The sequence below is a fragment of the Diplotaxodon limnothrissa genome, linkage group LG18 (genome assembly GCF_057381915.1).
Source record: "Diplotaxodon limnothrissa isolate DT_005_m linkage group LG18, D_limnothrissa_male_GT1.1, whole genome shotgun sequence".
Classification (NCBI taxonomy): Eukaryota; Metazoa; Chordata; class Actinopteri; order Cichliformes; family Cichlidae; genus Diplotaxodon; species Diplotaxodon limnothrissa.
The window spans coordinates 13,432,844-13,451,107 of record NC_140613.1 but is presented as its reverse complement, the minus strand read 5'-3'; the positions used below and the strand labels follow the sequence as shown (position 1 = coordinate 13,451,107).

Sequence of the window (18,264 nt, the reverse complement as noted above, 5' to 3'; positions counted from 1 at the left end):
AGCAAATCTTTCTCATTGTAATTAATGGTTTTATGCCAGTTCTGGGGAACTGGGATATCAAACGTTTATAAGCACTTAATGTGTATGAAAATACATACTTGCATGCGCCTGTGGTTGCAGGTGCTGTTTGAGTTGCACTTTACAGCAGTCCCCGGTAATATTAACTCCCAGTTATGTTAAAAAGCCCTGCCTGTGAGCACTGCCTCTGCTTGCCAGCTCGTAGTGGACCTACCTCATACCCTGTATTTTATAACACAGCCAGCAGTTGGCATTTCTTCCACTGTATATTGTGGCAGCAGATGTGACTCTACCTACATATCTCCTCATCCCATCATACACTATTGGCCTGGATTTAAATGGAAACTGCTGACTAGAACAGAAAGGCTTTTTGGTCACAGCCACACAAAGTATGAACAATACAGTGGCCCAGCTTTGTTTACGAGGCACACATGCACACTTAAATGTATGTCTTAGGATTACAATATATGACCCATTTGTCATAGTCTGTCTTTCTTTAACCAAGCACAGATGGAATGACAAAACTGGGGGTTAATCAACTCCATCTTGGATCTGCGATTGTCTTTGATAGGCCAGCTAACCGTTTTTTTTTTTTCTTTTTTCCCCTCTACCAGTTGGAAATAAAAACACAGAGGAGTGCTCAAAATGAGAAATGCATCATAAAGTTTCCCCTAAAAAACAAGCTCAGTTCTATTCCTTTTCACAGTTTGCACAATTCCTTCAGTAGCTCCAATTTTTTGTTTTACTCGCTCTGTGTTGTTATGAAATCTTACTGGAACTAAGTACTCAAAGGGCTTTTAGGTAAACAAATGTTGCAGGCAGAAATTAATGTTTGTTTTTATAAAGCAGCTGGTGGCATTAGGAAAGACTCATTAAGGAGATAATTTTGCATGAAATTGTGTTGTTCTTTTGTTGTTGTTGCATAAGTCAAGCAAGCAAGAGAGTCTGAAAAATTAGTCATAATAGTAATTGATGGATTGATGGTCATTAATGTTTTGTTTATTCTTTTTTGTCAAATGAAATACCCCCGATTACACGTTCAAGATATGAAAACATGATATTAAACATCTGTAAGTAATACTTGGATTTGTTATATTTTCACCATTAAATCTCACTAGCTAAAATTGAAACTAGAATGAGGAGGCCTCTGTTGTGTAAGACAAAGGTTGATGGCATTCTGAAGAGAGGATGTGTTTGAGTCACCCGTCCACATTGTATATCCCAGTGGAGTGTTTGTATTATTGTCTTTGGCCAAAGCCTTATGAGTACAATATACAGTTTTTTCAGCTTTAACTAGTGTGTGTGTGTGTGTGTGTGTGTGTGTGTGTGTGTGTGTGTGTGTGTGTGTGTGTGTGTGTAAAACATGTGCATGTTATCCTGTTCAGACATGCAGTCCTCTACCCCAGCGGTCCCTAACCTTTTTTGCGCCACGGACCGGTTTATGCCCGACAATATTTTCACGGACCGGCCTTTAATGTGTCGCGGATAAATACAACAAAATAAAACTAGTACCGGTACCGAAAAAAAGAAGATTTATTCATAACACACGTGAAAAGACCCAGGAAAACCGAGTAAACGATAAAAACGATAACAAAATAACGCTGAAAACTGATAAAAACCCTGAAAACTATACATTTCACACCTGAGCCTCAACTCTCGTGGCCCGGTACCAAACGACTCACGGACCGGTACCGGTCCGAGGCCCGGGGGTTGGGGACCGCTGCTCTATATGTTATTTAACAACATACAGATCTCTCCTAACTGTAACACTCTTAACTCCTTACTCATCATGAAAAGGAAGTGAATACCAGTGGGAAGGTTTCTTATAAAAACACTCCACATAGTCCACTGAAAGCAAAGTTTAGAACTTAGCTACTTGCTTGGCACGAAGGAATGATGTATCAAATGTTTGCATGCATCCTTTGATTTGGCTCCACTGTAACAAGGCCCAGATGTGCTAGAGAGAACCTGGGGCTCAATTTAAAGTGGATTTATGACACTGTAAAGTTAAATAAAATCACTCACTTTGCGCCAGAAAGAAGAAAGCAGCGGATAAACAACAGCAGAATGGTTAAGCTTGATAAGCAGTTGTTAGAATTTATTTAATATTACTTTCTACACCAGGATCCTTTTCTACGTAGCTGCAGTGGCGTGTCTAGAAAGTTTTTGTTGGGGGGGCCAGGTAGGGGCACAGATAATGTTAAAAAAACAAAAATCTACCAACCATAATTCAATAACCCTATAAACCTAATAACCGAATGCACTTTTAACTCTTATTAGAATGAGATTTTATCCACTACGGTGCAAACTTTTTAGGTACTGCGTTGATAAAGTACAAGAGATACAATCAGTGCTTTGTCAGTGTTTATTCAGCATTCAAGGACAGCAATATTTGCATAGTATTTTTACTGACATATAGTGCACATATGTTATGGGCAAAAACATTTTTTAATATTAAAATACGAACATTTTTAACATACAATTGTCAAATTAGCCAATGCAAAACTTTATCTGCCTATTAAAAAAGAAGATAATCTTCTCACAAACTGGTGTTTGATTTTGAAACAGGAAAAAAGTGGGGAAACAAATGAAAAGACTAACATTTGAATAAAACCTGGAAGCAAGTAAATACTTTCTATGCTGCCTTATGATAAACTTTGGTAATACTGATGTATAAAGAACACTGGCTGATGATGAAATACAGTCAGCTGGCATGGTGACACTGCCAGTATTAACCTGCTGGGCTGGACTGGGACAAAAAATCGGCCCGGGCATTTTGATTAAAGACCGGCCCACCAGGTATTAAAGCCATGAAGCCTTTGAATGAAAACAAATGCTGTTGTGACAGTGATGTACACTGTCTTGTTGGTATATGTATGATTTCTATACATTTTACGTCAGATAAAAACTTTGTTCGCAAGATTCAGATAATTATTTAACAAAAGCTAGATATTTTAAATGAGAATAAGAAAGGAAAGTATTTATTTGTGCCCCCCTCTCCCTGTTAATGCCCTACCTGGCCCCCTGACAAAACTTTCCTAGACCCGCCCCTGCACAGTTACCAGTTGTCAGCTACTTAGAAAAGGATCCTGGTGTTGTTTGTCTCTCAGAAACAGTTCATAACTTCCCTTCAACTCATTCATGTCACCTAAAAGGTAAACCTGTTTCTCCATCACCTGTTCAGCTCTGATGATTCAGTAAGGACATCTCCTGGTTTCATCTTCATGTTTCCCTCTCACCACATATCCAAACCGACATCATGACCAGCAGCTTTACAGCTGTGGCTCCAGCAAACATCAGCTGATAGAAATTAATATTAAATAAATTCTAACAACAGCTGATCAAGCTTAAATGTGCTGCTGTTGTTTAGCACGACATCCGCTGGTTTCCTTTTTCTGGCGCAAAGTGGACGATAAATAAACAAGAGGGAAAAGCCGATCAGCTGATCATCGATCAGTTTCATGATTGAAGTAGCAACAGGAAAGGGAGGAGAGAGAATGAGAGAAGAAGAGGCAGCTGACAGCGTGAAGACGCAGAATAAATCCAGCTTTGTGTCTTTTTCCATTTTAGCTTAAGCCTGGAATAAACTGTGTTCCTTACAGCTCAATATGAAACGTGTAATATTTTCTCTGAATGAGGGACCATTCCATTTTTTAAGGAGTGGTTGACAAGTCTACTAACTAACCTTATGAATAAAACAAAGTTCACTATCAGTAACATCATAGCACCCACTCAGCTGTATAGAAACTCTGTCATGCTAGCCAGTACGCAGTACGAGTTATTGTAACTGACTGTAAAAAGTCAGCACAACGAAAATAAACTCCACCTAAATTTGTTTTATATCTGACCCAGATAGACTGCAGGTCATAAGTTCTTACCTGAAGTTCAGTTCACCTGACACTCGGACTGGCGGCCGCCTCGGGTCTCTCCTCCTCCTGCCTCCCCTTCCCTCATCCACCTGCTGGCCTCTGTGGAAGCTCCGCCATAGCCACCACCAAACAACTGAGTTATTTTTTCACATCGGCCAGCATCTGGCCAATCCACCACCTCTCATTGTTCATGCCGTTACAAAAAAAATTTATAAATAAGTCATCAGCCACTGGGCAAATGCCCGGTATGCCCGATAGCCAGTCCAGCTATGTTAACCTGCAACCAAATCTGCAGCTCCATAAAGCAATGTTAGACTTGGATTATATCTTATGACTCATGCTATGCTAGCAAACATTTAGCTAAAATAGGCTACGACTTATGCTAGCTCCCCCCAGTAGCCTACTGTCTGAAATATTAGACGGTTGCAATAATTCTCTAAGTGTTATTTTTTCCTTGGTATTCTAATGTCACAGAAGTTTACAAAACTCAACAAACTTAATATTACTTACCGGGACATTTATTCTCTCCTCATTTTCTTTCATCGAAAAATTGTTTTCTGTCTTTCTCCTTCCTTTGCTAACGTGATGCTCATAGTGCAGAAGCCGAGGCTGCATTCACTTACATTCGAATATCTGAGCTTCACTGTGAAAACATAATCGTACATTTGATATTTGATTTAATTTTATTGTTTTAGCTTCGGGGTGGCACCCGGGGTGGCCAGTCTGGTTGGGGCCCCCCCAGGGCCACCCTGCTGGACACGCCACTGCGTAGCTGACAGCTGGTAACTGTGCAGGGGCGGGTCTAGCAAAGTTTTGCCAGGGGGCCAGGTAGGGCATTAACAGGGAAAGGGGGGCACAAAGACATACTTTCCTTTCTTATTCTCATGTCTAGCTTTTAATAAATAAATATCTGATTTTTAAACAAGTTTTCATCTGATGTAAAATGTATAGAAATCCATTATTGTATACAGTATAGGAACTTTATAATTTATAACCTAGTAAGCTATAGTACTTTTTCCTTTGGGAAGATACCATGTGTGCAGTCTGCAATTCTGTTGAAGATGTTGAATCTATTTAATTATTGTGGAAAAATTATTGATTTCTGTGCATTTTTTTTTTTACACGTGTATTAAATTAAAGTTGATTACGTCAATTAAGCATTATGAGGTGGAGGGTGGTTCCCTATGTTTTTTTGTTTGGTTTTTTTTGCTGGGAGTTGGCAACCCTACTAGTTAGGTTGCTTAATATTTCCGCGAAGTACTCTTTAAAATACCAGAATAGGAAGGATGGTGTAGGTTTAAGTTTATTAGATTGATAAGTATTGCTGAACTATGAAATATTTTGGGTGCAGTGTATTTTTTGCATACAAGTATAACAGAATAGCTTTAGATTTGTTTTGTTTTTTTAAACTTGATTATGAACTTATACAAAATGTAGCAAGATATTTAAAAAAAACATTTTATTGATTATAAAATACGCTATATCGGATTTATATCGGTATCGGCAGATATACAAATTTATGATATCGGTATCGGACATAAAAAAGTGGTAACGTGCCATCTCTAACATGAGAGAGAGAGAGAGAGCCCAGCAGGCTGGCTAAGCTAGCTCGGTAGTTCAAGGTGCCTAATGTCTAGGTAATTTGTCTCAGTGGTAGCTTCCCCTGTGGCGTAGTGCTGCTTACTTTTTAACATTCCTGTTGGCGACTGTTAGCTGCAGGAGCCGGAGTGAGATGTAAGGACATCGGTTCAACTTGCAAAACCTGCTCAGGGTTTAACTGTTTAACATGGTCCTAAAAATGGCATCAGGAGAAACATAATCAAGTTCTTTAAACCCAAACTCCACCGGCAAGATAAAAGTGTCGTTTGCTTTGATGTATTCAATCCACCTCTTCTCGCTGTGCTGAAATAACTCGGCAGTTATTAAATGGATTGCTTCATCCTCCTTGGCCCACTGTGGTACATGTTTGTTTGATAAACTGCGTGTTTTTTGTTTATCTACTCAGTTTGTTGAATTTCCAAACCAGATTGTAAAAAGACAAGTCCAAGAATGATTATGGAAATCACAAACTTGAACTCGATCCACAAATATATCTAAGTAAAGTTATGACGGTTTATAGATCTACAGTTTACAGCTGTAGACAGACAGATATCATGGGGGTTTACCATTTAAAAGAATAATATTTGCGTTTCCTTAGGAAATGTGAACATGCTGTATTGACAGGATTAGAAAGTGTCAGACTCCATTCAGGTGGGGAAGAAAAGTTCTGTGTGACTAATCTGGGTTTTGGCTTATCATCATTTTCCACTTATATACAAAACACAAGGCAAAATCAAAGAATTAATGTGATAGCCATCCACAGCTACTGTATAAAAGGCTCTGACCTGCACAGGCTTTCTTTGTGTTGCTATGGAAATTTCCACTGCTACGCAGGAGGGAGGGAGGGCTTGCAAGCAAGTCTAATGTCAGGTATAAGGAACTGGGGAATTTTTTTCTTTGACTGGCTTAGAGTCCAGATGAAGTACAGCTGTTTTAGAGACACCACAGTGGAATGCTTCATCTTTCAGTCTGTTTTTCCCTCTGTCTCCTAATCCGCATCCTCTGTCTTTCTTCTACTTTGATGGCAACAATAAAGGATTTGCCAAAGATAAAACTGACTCATAACAGAGCATAACTTCTCCTAAGTATCACCGGCAACTTTAAAAGCACTCACAGGTCAATTTAACATCACTGATCTTATCATTACAATGACACGATATGCTGGGAAACCTTGGATTCTGGCATCCATGCAGATGCTACTTTGACCAAGCCTCTCATCCACGCTGACAGCGATAGGACTCTGAAATGGCAGCAGTATCCCACAACAGGGGAGACAACAGTTCGGAACAATGACCCAGGCTCCATACTCTCCATATCCCAGATCTCCAAAAGGGAACAAAATACACTAGAAAAAGCTCGATGCATAGAGACGCCATCCTGCATACTACAGGACCCACAGGATCTGCCTAAATAATCTGATGGCTTAGCATTCATTTTAGTATTCAATATAAAAAACTGCAGTCAATCCTGCAGAGAAATACTCCATGGGGAAGTGTAGAGCTTAATACTCATGTTAGCAATGTTTATACCAGCAGCTGCAATTCTAAAATGCTGAATTTTTCAATATCTGCAGCACGTTCCCTGCTAGTCCTTGTTTCCTGAGCTAGAGACACAAAGGAGTGCCATCCTTGTAGAGCAACACTGCTAGCTCTGGTTCTCCAGATAAGACACAAGTAGTCTTGCATTTTTCTAGAAATATATTTCTTTTTGTCTTCATTCAAAAGGACAAACCACAAAAAACAGACTGGAAGCACAAGGTTTTCATTTGACATCAATAAAATGTAAGTTGCAGTATCCTCCACTATACCTCTGCTCTTTGTAGCATTTTATGACATTTATTTGCCTTGTGGGGATTATTTGGCTCAAGTCCAGGTTGCTGATGAGGAATCTGGCTGCTCTCCTGCTTCTCAGCTCTCACCATGCCTCAACGGTTCTCGGCATTCTGCACCAGGCCTTTGGTGTAACAGTCCCTTTTAAGTCAACTCATGACATATGTCATCATATTTATGTTTCAGTCACAGTGGTCCTATGAATATAAAACAAAATGCATGTGCTGACTAATGAGGTACAGAAGTAGATTTGCTGTCTGCATGTACATAAAGAGAGGACTTGAGTGAGCTTTTTTTTTCTTAAAATACTCCATATGGTAAATTAAATTATCAAACTTTGTTGTAATGTACTTTGATTGACATCAAACAGTATAAGTGTAATGTCAGAGATTCTGACTACCTTTCACTTGTTCACCTTAGCACATTTCAAGGTCAAAACAAAACTGTGTCAAAACAATCAAAAATGTCTGATGAATGGTTATAGAAACAACGTAGGTTTATTTTACTTCTTGATTCTCTGTAAAAGAATCTTTTAGCTACCTTGGAAGTGTTAGTGTGGACCACATCACACAAAATTGTTGTTTATGCAAAATCTCTTGGAGGTTAGAAAAAAAAACCCGGCAGTGACAAGCAGTGGGAAAATGTTACAGCCCTGGAACAAGTCATCAGCTGCTCTGCCCAGAATGAATTTCCATGTTAGTTCAGTCTAAGCGTCGCTGTGGGGAAGAACATGGCTGTTATGGTTTTTAACCCAGGTTATACACAGTATGTGCTAAATTCTTGTTATGCTAAGTGTAGATACTAAAAAGTCTGCAAAAAAAAACCCCACAATTATTTTTCTGCCACAACAATTAAAACACTCTTTTGTTGTCTTTGTTTAAGATTTTAAAGTCACAGACACATTTTTTTTCTATTTCTGTGGGAGAAATCCAGCCAGGAGAAAAGTTATTGATGCAAAAACGTATGTGAAATTCATCACCTTACACTTACCTTGCTTTCAACCCAGAACCTGCAGATGTACAGCTGCATGTTTACATGGTGTGATGCTGTACTTTAAACAGCGTGTTTTCAGGGACAGTGGGGGATTCTCTGATGGAGCTCTCCACATTCACTCACATGGGGCTGTCGGTACACATAAGGACAACAGTGGCCGGCATATCCATGTCTAGCTCCATGGTGGTCCCCCCCCCCCTTTAGTTTGTCAGACATGATGTTTGTACAGATGTCTGGGTCCAAAGCAGAAAGGACAAACCCTCGCTGCCCTTTTGGTGGTCCCGGCCTACCCCTGACTTTAAAGCATAGATATACTCAACTGTACAAGTTATCTTTTGGATTAAATTTTCTGACTGTATTCTGTGACCATGGTGGGTATAACATGTTTCTATAAACAATTCTGTCCTTATTATTGTTATTATTCATGGTCAACAGCCTTGAAGACTGCTGTTGTGCTCTGTGAGGTTCTTTGACCCATTTCAATGTATTTCAGATTTAAATAAAATAAAACAATTTATTACAGTTTGCGTTTTAGTAATGAGTTCCGATAATGATAACTAAAGAAAGATGAGCAGCCAGGACATTAGAGTGGTTGTAAACAAACCCTGATGTTGGCTACCTGAAGTTTGAACTCTAAGACCTTTATCCATACCGCTGCTTCCTTTGTCCTTCAAATGAAGTGGTAGCCAGTCTCTCCAAACATTTAGCTTGCTTACAGTCTGTATGATAGCTGCACTTTCTTCCCCAGTCAGTCTTATCTTTCAGCAGTGTCACTGTGTTCAGTGATCACAGCAGTTGCTTAAGTGAGTGCACGGTTTTTATAAATAATAGAACCAATGTTGAAAGTAAATGGAAGACCCACTTTGTTTTATGATTATCTATAGCAATATGACATTTTATGAATCTTATGTACAGGACACCTTTTAACAACATCTTTTAAATAATAGTTTGTTGCAGCTTAAGTTGTATTGATGAGTTATGATAATGGTATGATATTAAACTAGAGAAACCCTGATGTTAGTTATAACTAAAGTTTGAACTGTAAGCCCTGCATCCACACTGCTGCTGTGATTTGTTTGTAACGGCAGATGGTGATATTGCACGATTTTCACATTTTGTTTGCAAACATCCAAATCGGGAATGTGTGACAATTTTCCATAAATTCTCCTTTCCTAAATAACCTGATAACCTGATAACCTGACCTCTTCCATTAAGAGCTTTTTGGCCTGTTGTGAATTCACGGCAGCTGTCTTGTATCTCTGCTTACTAAATGCTACTTTGTCAATTCGAGTAAAGTCAAGCAACCAACCTGCCTACAATGTTTAGCATTAAATCACTTAGTGTTGGGGATTTTTAGGAAGCAGAAGTAAACGTCTGCGACACGAATGACCAAAAATCTCACTGTCCCAGTGTTCTAGGTTAGTTGCCAATGACACAGAAGGGGAATAGTAGTGTTTTGTATTGGTTCCTCAGTCATATGGATAACACATGTGCAGTGTTTTCAAAGTTTCATAGTGAGTTTTCTTGCCAGTTAATGGGGCCAAATGTTTTCAATTGATACTCAACTTGAGAAAAGCACAGCGTGTGCCACCACAGACACGCAGGTCTAAACTTAGTGATGACGTAAAAAAGAAAGAATCCATGTGGTTTCACTTTTTATATGAAAACATTTGGGATGTTTTTATGAACTTCCTTCTTCAGCTGGAGCGTGTATGGGTTACTACTGCAATTTTATTCTTCTTGCTTGCAGCCAACCTAGAATAGAATAGAATAGAATAGCACTTTATTATTATTGTAAATGTACAACGACATTATGGGTGTCCCATGCCAACTGTCCCGGAATAAAATATATAAACTATAAATAGACAGTGCTGTACACTGTTCACTGGTTTGTGACACAGACCCTGTTGTGTGTTACAGGAATTCAGGAGGGTACAGAGTGCACCAAGTGCAAAAATGACTGGGCATTAAGGGCAGCCATCGCACTCCTCTATGTGCTCTGTGCCCTGCTCGCTATAGCGGTGGCTGTCCTCGGATACAAAGGTAAGCCGTAACTGAAGTTAAAATGCCTGCTTAAACAAATACTCTAGTTTTCAGCTGGATTGCAGCTTCTGACATCCACAACAACTTACCTGACAACACTGAACCCACAATGTGTGCATAACGGGTTGAAGTGGAATGGCAGATGGTGACCTCAGTTTTTCCAGAGTGGCTCAGTTAGACCCTTTCTTACAAGCCAAGAAATATTGATGCTCTAAGCCAAATACATAGACTTTCCTTTAACTACAGATGATGGAACACTTATTTAATTCTTCACTACTTCACTACCCCTCCACGGACTGGCATATTAGATCACCCAATTATGTAAATGTAAAAAACATATTCTTGCCATTTCCTTATATTTACATGTGAATTAAGTTCCTGTCCTCTGTGCTGTGGTGATATTACTTGTACAAGCCCCTGGACTGTCAAAAGGCATAGCAACTGGCCCCGTTGCCCTTGGATGTATAATCCTGTATTGTACTCCTGTAGGTGTGTTTGCTGGTTTAGTATGACGTGATTCACAGAAAGTGAGAGGGGATCAGTATGAATGAAATTCTGTATAATTTTATTATGAAGTTCTTTCTCTTCACATAAACTTGGTTGATTTTTTTCCTTTTTTTGTCTAATAGATTGAACGATAACAAACAGAAAATACAGTACACAAAATCTTGCTAGAAAGTCCAGAAAGGATGATAAGGCCAACTTCAGGAAAGACTTTGGACAGACAGAGAATTAAGATGTCTGACTTTGGCACAATTATAGTTTTTTTTCCCTTTGTTTACTCCTGCCCTGCCTTCTGACTCCCATGGTCCCACAGCTTCTCTCTGCCTTCGTCTTTTTCTTTGATGTTTGATAAAAAATTAAATGGTTGTATCACTAACAGTCAAGCCAGAGGCTTTGGCCTAAGATTAACCACTCTGTTGACAGAAACCGTTGTTTACTGTCCACCATATTTGACATCTTTAGCCACAGCTCTAAATGGGAAACAGATTGTGTGGCGCTGTCCTTACTGCACGCATGCTGCTGTTACTCCCTGTTTGAACAATGGAAATAATATTAAATAGAAACAGACAGGAATTCCACATATTTCAGGCGTTATCATCGGGGAATGCTTTCTGTGCCTTACACATTTGTGGTCCAAAGCAGTCACAGAAAAATATGCCGAAAGTATCCTCGAGTGAAACACTGCTACAGTCCTACCTGCTCCACAGGCAACGGATGGCATATTTGCCTAATGGGGAAAGACTTAATCCAAACTACTGCACAAGTTTAGATTTAAATCAGAATTAGGTGCTGTCAGGTTTGTTTTAGGCTTCCAGCTTTGCATCTGTGTTAGTGTCAAGCCCAAGTGAGTTTGATGTCTTGGCTCTAATGTCTACCAGATGACTGTGCAGCGACTACCCAGGCTTAACAGCCCAAAGCAGATTTTATGGCTTGGTTGCAATTTGTTATCTCGTGAACTACAGACTAACTCACAAATTGCTGCGAGTGTCCAAAATACTTTGAGTGTGCAAGAAACCAATCTGAGCTCTGCATTCTATGATTTTTTTTCTATGCACTTTGTTATAGATATGCTGCTATTTTTCAAGTTAATGCTTTAATTCCTGTTAAAGAATTGTTTATTTAAATGTTTGCTCCAGCAGCTTTCATCAGTGTTAATCTCAGTTTGGGTAACTGCCTAGCTTTTGCTCATAACATGTCCCAATAGACAGCCAGACTTACTAAAAGACTTACTTAAATTAGCAGCCTTATATAACTCGCAGTGCCTTTCCAATATAAGGATGTGAAAAGGATGGAAAGATTAACAGGGGTGAATGAGAAGGTATGTTCAAGATTAGTGGGGAGTTTTGCAGGTGTTTCTAGTTTATTCTAGATTTTTCTCACTGTTATCAATGGAATAAATTTATAGAGTGTTTCTGATTCACCCAAAAGAAAAGCATGTGACCATTTCAGAGAAACTAAGACAGATTTAAAGGAGATTACCTTCAAACTTCAGTTCTCAGCAGTTACCCAACAGCTCTTTGAAGCTGTTTTTGTTTGTCCCAAGTGCATGTTATTGTTTCATGTTTTTGTCACTCCTGGAATGATAACAGTGAACGCTTAGGGTGTTTTCCAGTTCAGTATTTAGACGCCCACATGCTGAGAGAAAAACAAAGCATGGAAGAGAGGAGACTCTTCCTGCAGATGTAAGGAGAGAGAAAGTGGAACCAGAGTCGTAAAGCGCTGGCGTGGTATTGATTATGTGTTTGACATTATTTACACTGATGAAGTGGAATTTGTGAGGAAAAATGTTAGGAAAGTTTTTCACTCCATTCAATCCCATGTTCCCATCAGTGGCGTTTAACTTTTCCAGTTTTTCATTGCAGCAGTATGAGTGTAACAATGCCCTCTGCTGTTAAGAAGCCCTTCTGCAGAATATACTATATCTATCTTCAACTTTAAGACAGTCGCTTTCATTTTTTCTTAGTGGTTGAGAAAATGGACAACATGACAGAGGGCATGCAGAATTATGGAGGCAAGATCATTGCTGTGGAGACAGACTTAAAGAAACTAGGTAAGTTCCAGTAACACAAGATTATATCATAGATGCCGAAAGCTGCAGAGATTTCAGTGACGTGTACAAGAAAGTAGGTTTTGGCTTTGACACTATACTATATTTGTATGTCCTATTAACAGTGTGTGACTGTTTTTCAGATGATCAGGCTGGAGTGATGTCAGTTAATGCCACTAGTGAGATGAAGACTTTCAAGTCAGATCTGGAAGCGTTACAGAATCAACTACAGCGCATTGCAAACAGGGCAACAAGTAACAGCGACAGGCTGGATGAACTTAGGATAACAGGAGGTGATACGGAAAGTGCACATGTCTCACTGCAGAGTTTTATGGAAAACAATGATGCTTCACTGCGTGGCATCAAGCAGACCTTGACCTCTTACAGTGGAATGATTGACAGCCTTGAGGCGGACACTGCACGGCTCCAGTCTGAGATACAGAGCCAGGTCAAAGTACAGAGCCAGACTCAGGTTGATGTCAGTGCGCTGAACATCACGCAGGCCCAGCAGCGCAATCTCCTCAGCACACTACAGAAGACAATTGAAAATGCAGGACAGGAAGTTCAGAAACTGAAAAATGACTATCAGATTCTGCAGCAAACAGCCAGACAAACACGGGCTGACACAGAGTGGCTGAAGGAAAAAGTTCAGAACCTTCAGGTTTTGGCAGCCAACAACTCCGCCTTGGCCAGAAACAATGAAGAAGCTCTAAATGACTTGGGAGCTCAGCTCAGCACTTTAGCCAGCCAAATCCAGAATACCTCAGCTCTCACAGAGGGACATGACCAGAGCTTGCATGAGATGATGGACCACCAGAGAGACCATGATAATGCCACCTCGCTTAAGTTTGACAAAATGGAAGCACGATTAGACAGACACGAGAATGACATGAACCGCGTGACTGGAAACATTAGCTTTGCCGCACAGATTCTTGGTGTCATCAGTTCCGAGCTGAATGGCCTGAGGTCCTGTGCTGAGACAGTAATGCAGCACTCTGACCTGTTAGTGGGACTGAATGGAAGTGTGACACAGGCCAACGCAGACAACAGAGAGCTGCGCGCCCAGCAGGATGAACTAACAGCCCGGTTGGACAGAGAAGTCAACAACTTGTCCATGGTGATGGAGGAGATGAAGCTAGTGGACAGCAAGCACACACAGCTTATCACCAACTTTACCATCCTACAAGGTGAGGAATACCTGGCGTGCCTGATTTAGAGCTTTTCATCATCATATGTAAATAAAGCACCTTTTCCAATTATTTGTGAAAATTATGACAAGTATATTTAATTATTCTAGGTATGGAACTCGTACATTTTTAATTAATATAGAAAAGTATAAGAATATATATATAGATTTCTTCCACTTCCATTTTGTTAAATAAATAAGTACAACAGTTTTCAGTTTCTTGGGGTAAGTTACATCGTCTACAACCTTCTGGTCTTAAGAAGAATCATATTTATGAATTATTTGTGACTTCTGACAGTGACTAGGATTGTACCTCTTCTGATTTGTAGTATGCATTTGTACCAGAAAAGAAATATAAGATTACAAGAAATCATTTGTGTGATGTTTTGTGTGACAGTGCATGTAAACATTAATTGTTACACATTGTTCTATCAGTTATAGTTCACTTATCTGCTCGTATTTCAGGCCCACCAGGTCCAAGAGGGCCCAGAGGTGATAGGGGTCCTCAGGGGCCAATGGGCCAAACGGGACAAAAGGGTGATAAAGGAGACAAAGGAATGCCAGGATTCGTCGGACTTAAAGGACAGCAAGGTGCAGCCGGACCACCAGGCGCAGCAGGTCCAAAAGGTTCAGTTGGGGCTCAAGGTCTTGTAGGACCTAAAGGACCAAGAGGGCCTAGTGGTCGACCTGGAAACCCTGGTGAGAAAGGTGACCCTGGGGTTCCAGGGCCTCCTGGGAGGGATGGACCTTCCGGAATGTCAGGACCGCCCGGGCCACAAGGGCCCAGAGGAGCAGCAGGACCTTCAGGTATGGAAGGACCCCGTGGGCCTGTTGGACCCATGGGCCCTCCAGGTCCTCCCGGTCTCCCAGGACTTCCTGGAACTCCCATATTTGTAAAGCCACCTCAGCCCACTCAGCCCCGTCCGGTCACTCAACCTCCCAAACCATCTCAACCTTCTAAACAAGTACAGGAACCACAGGGCTCTGTGTCGGTCCAGCCTCCTGTTGCCACAAGTCCAAAGCCTGGTGAGTTTTGTCCTGTCTCACTCTCATCAAACCCAACCGTTCACGGCAGTTGGCTGCCCCTCTCTGAGCCTGCGCTCTGAGGTTTCTTCCTATTAGAAGGGTGTATTTCCTTCCCTCTGTCACCAAGTGCTTATTGATGGAGGTTGTCTATTTGTTGTGGTTTTCTCTGTATTAGGGTATTGTAGGGCCTTTATCTTACAATATAAAGTGCCTTAAGGTGACTGTTGTTGTGATTTGGTGCTAAATAAATAAAATAAAATAGAATCTTGCACGGTGGCACAGTGGTTAGCACTGTTGCCTCACAGCAAGAAGGTCCTGAGTTCACTCCAGCCTGAGCATCACTCCAGCCTTTCTGTGTGGAGTTTGCATGTTCTCCCGGGTACTCCGGCTTCCTCCCCCAGTCCAAAGACATGCACTTTGTGGGGATAGGTTAACTGAAAAATCTAAATTGCTTCAGGGCAATTTAGATTTTTTGGTGTGAATGTGAGCGCGAATGGTTGTCTGTCCCTGTGTGTTAGCCCTGCGACAGACTGGCGACCTGTCCAGGGTGTACCCCGCCTCTCACCCTATGGTAGCTGGGATAGGCTCCAGCACCCCCCGCGACCCTGAAAAGGACAAGCGGAAGCGAATGGATGGATGGATAGAATCAAGTGATTAGATAAATTAGACCAGGACATTTTTGTAAATGTTGATACCTTGTACCATCTAAACAGCATCTCTAGTGATTTTGTTTTCTTGGATAACATGTATGTGGTAATTCATTCTTCCAGGTTGTCCACGTGAATTCAGAAACTTTGGAGACAGCTGCTATTACTTTTCTTCTGGTTCACAGAGGCTCAACTTTGATGAGGCCAACCGGTTTTGTACTAATCGTTCAGCTCATATGCTCATTATCAATAACAGTGAAGAACAGGTAAATTAAATTACATCCATATATTCCATATAAAGCTATTGCTAATTTTAAACAATTGCACAAATTGACATAAAACATTATTATAAACATTTTTTCTTGTTACATCTTCTTTTCTATTCTACCTCTAGCAATTTGTAAAAAAAGCCATCACAGGAAAAGGATATTTCTGGCTTGGACTGAGTGACAGAGAGGAGGAAAATGTCTGGAAGTGGGTAGATGGAACCATACCAGTTTTCACGTGAGTTGCAAATTTGTGTATGTATTTTAACTGTACAGGACAATTTTAACAAAGTGTAACCAAGTGTCTTTGTGGTTGTTTTTAGGAAGTGGAAGCCTGGCCAACCTGATAACTGGAAGCATGGTCACGAAGACGGCGAGGACTGTGCTGGCCTTATCCATGAGGCCAACTGGAATGACTTTTACTGCACTGACCGCATTGGTTTCATCTGTGAACATGCCTTTGACAGTTAGTACCTTCTTCATATTGGACTTTTAAATTTCCTATTTGTGTGTATTTCCATAGTTGCTTAATTTGTGTTTTTGGAAACAAAGCCCATATGACGACCAAGTTTGTTTATTCAACTCCAAATGTATATTTTTAAAATGTGTCACAAATGTGTAATGTCTTAAAAAATTATACTACATTCATTTACGCTGTTCTTTTGTAGACTGATGCAGTTTTGTTTATCTAAACAGATCCAGTAATTATGATCCCCTGTTCAAATTGGACTGATTCAAGATCACCTTAATATATTTTATTAAGTTTTTCAAAAGAAAAATAAACAGTCTAGTTTATTTTATAGTTATATAGATATACACACAGAGACATATACACACACAAAGAAAGAATTTAATCTATTTTAGAATAATAATAATGGATTGGATTTATATAGCGCTTTTCAAGGCACCCAAAGCGCTTTACAATGCCACTATTCATTCACTCTCGCATTCATACACTGGTGGAGGCAAGCTACGGTTGTAGCCACAGCTGCCCTGGGGCAGACTGACAGAAGCGAGGCTGCCATATTGCGCCATCGGCCCCTCTGGCCAACACCAGTAGGGTAAAGTGTCTTGCCCAAGGACCAACAACCAGGACAGAGAGCCTGGGGATCGAACCGGCGACCTTCCGGTTACAGATACGCTCCCCAACCCCCTGAACCACGGTCGCCCCATAATAAGGCTGTAACAAAATGTGGAGCAAGTAAAGCACTGTGAATACTCTCTGGATGCACTGTAACAGTGAACATCCCCTGCTAAGTGGAGCTTAGTCATCATTAATAGCTGTTTTTTCATACAATAACACCTCAAAATGTCGCTGGGAGAGCTATAACTGTAAATGCAACATCTTGGGCGCACACACAGAGATACAGATACAAAATGTGTTGTATTTTTTTGTTCTCTTCACAGTGAAAGTTCCAGTTTTATAGCATCCATCTAAGAAGTAGTGATCAGTCTCCTTTCAGGAGAAAGGTGAAGAGGTTGAAGATGTCACTATAACGAGGGCCATGCGGAGAAGCACTACGTGACTAGAAGACTCTGATAAAGCCAGCCCAGTGGAGCATCACTGACACTTGGACTTTTATTTGTCTTTAAAGGCACTTTACAACATAGTACCATGCAAAAGGCAGAGCAAACACAGAGCCATTCCACTGTTGTATTAATTTCGATTTTGTACTGAAAAAACATGAGTATCTTCATTTATTTAGGCTGATGCAGCCACAGTTGTACATGTGTATCTGTAAATAATATTTTACAAATGACAATTAGTTGGTTGGAACTGAATTTGATATTGTTTGATTTGTTCAGTTACTCAGTCTTTACACATTTAAACTGTCAGAGTATACTTCAAATCTTTGTATCCGATAAAATACTCCACAGAATCATAGAATTATCATTTGTTTACAAGTTCCCACAAACATGGTGAGCAACCACTTGTCATCATTCCCCAATAAATACCTGTAACCTAACAAAAAGAAAGAAAAGTAGAGTAAATTTTTTCAGTGCTTTTTTGGAGGTTGGGGGAGAATTGATTGCTGATGTGAGCAGTGTTGCTGCCTTACAAAGGACTGTATTTCTTGGACTTTGACCTGCCAGTATTATCTTAATCTGATATATACATGATCCATATGCACATGGTTTGTAATGTATCCATTATCAGATGATTTCTTCATTATGCCAAATGCAATATGCGAAACATTATAATTTGTATAATCAATTTTTTTTGTTGATCTTATGGA

General features: G+C 40.2%; 1 protein-coding gene across 1 annotated transcript in view; it reads left to right on the top strand.

Moving 5' to 3' along the window:
- colec12 (collectin sub-family member 12) overlaps positions 1-17,696 on the top strand; it is a 32,009-nt gene extending 14,313 nt beyond the window's left edge. Inside the window, exons 3-10 of the mRNA XM_085377811.1 lie at positions 10,229-10,351; positions 12,819-12,905; positions 13,046-14,089; positions 14,554-15,114; positions 15,885-16,027; positions 16,156-16,265; positions 16,351-16,493; positions 17,435-17,696. Coding sequence (XP_085233937.1) covers positions 10,229-10,351; positions 12,819-12,905; positions 13,046-14,089; positions 14,554-15,114; positions 15,885-16,027; positions 16,156-16,265; positions 16,351-16,493; positions 17,435-17,454 — 2,231 coding nt within the window. The 3' untranslated portion in view covers positions 17,455-17,696. The remainder of the gene's footprint in view (positions 1-10,228; positions 10,352-12,818; positions 12,906-13,045; positions 14,090-14,553; positions 15,115-15,884; positions 16,028-16,155; positions 16,266-16,350; positions 16,494-17,434) is intronic.
- Positions 17,697-18,264: the final 568 nt, after the last annotated feature.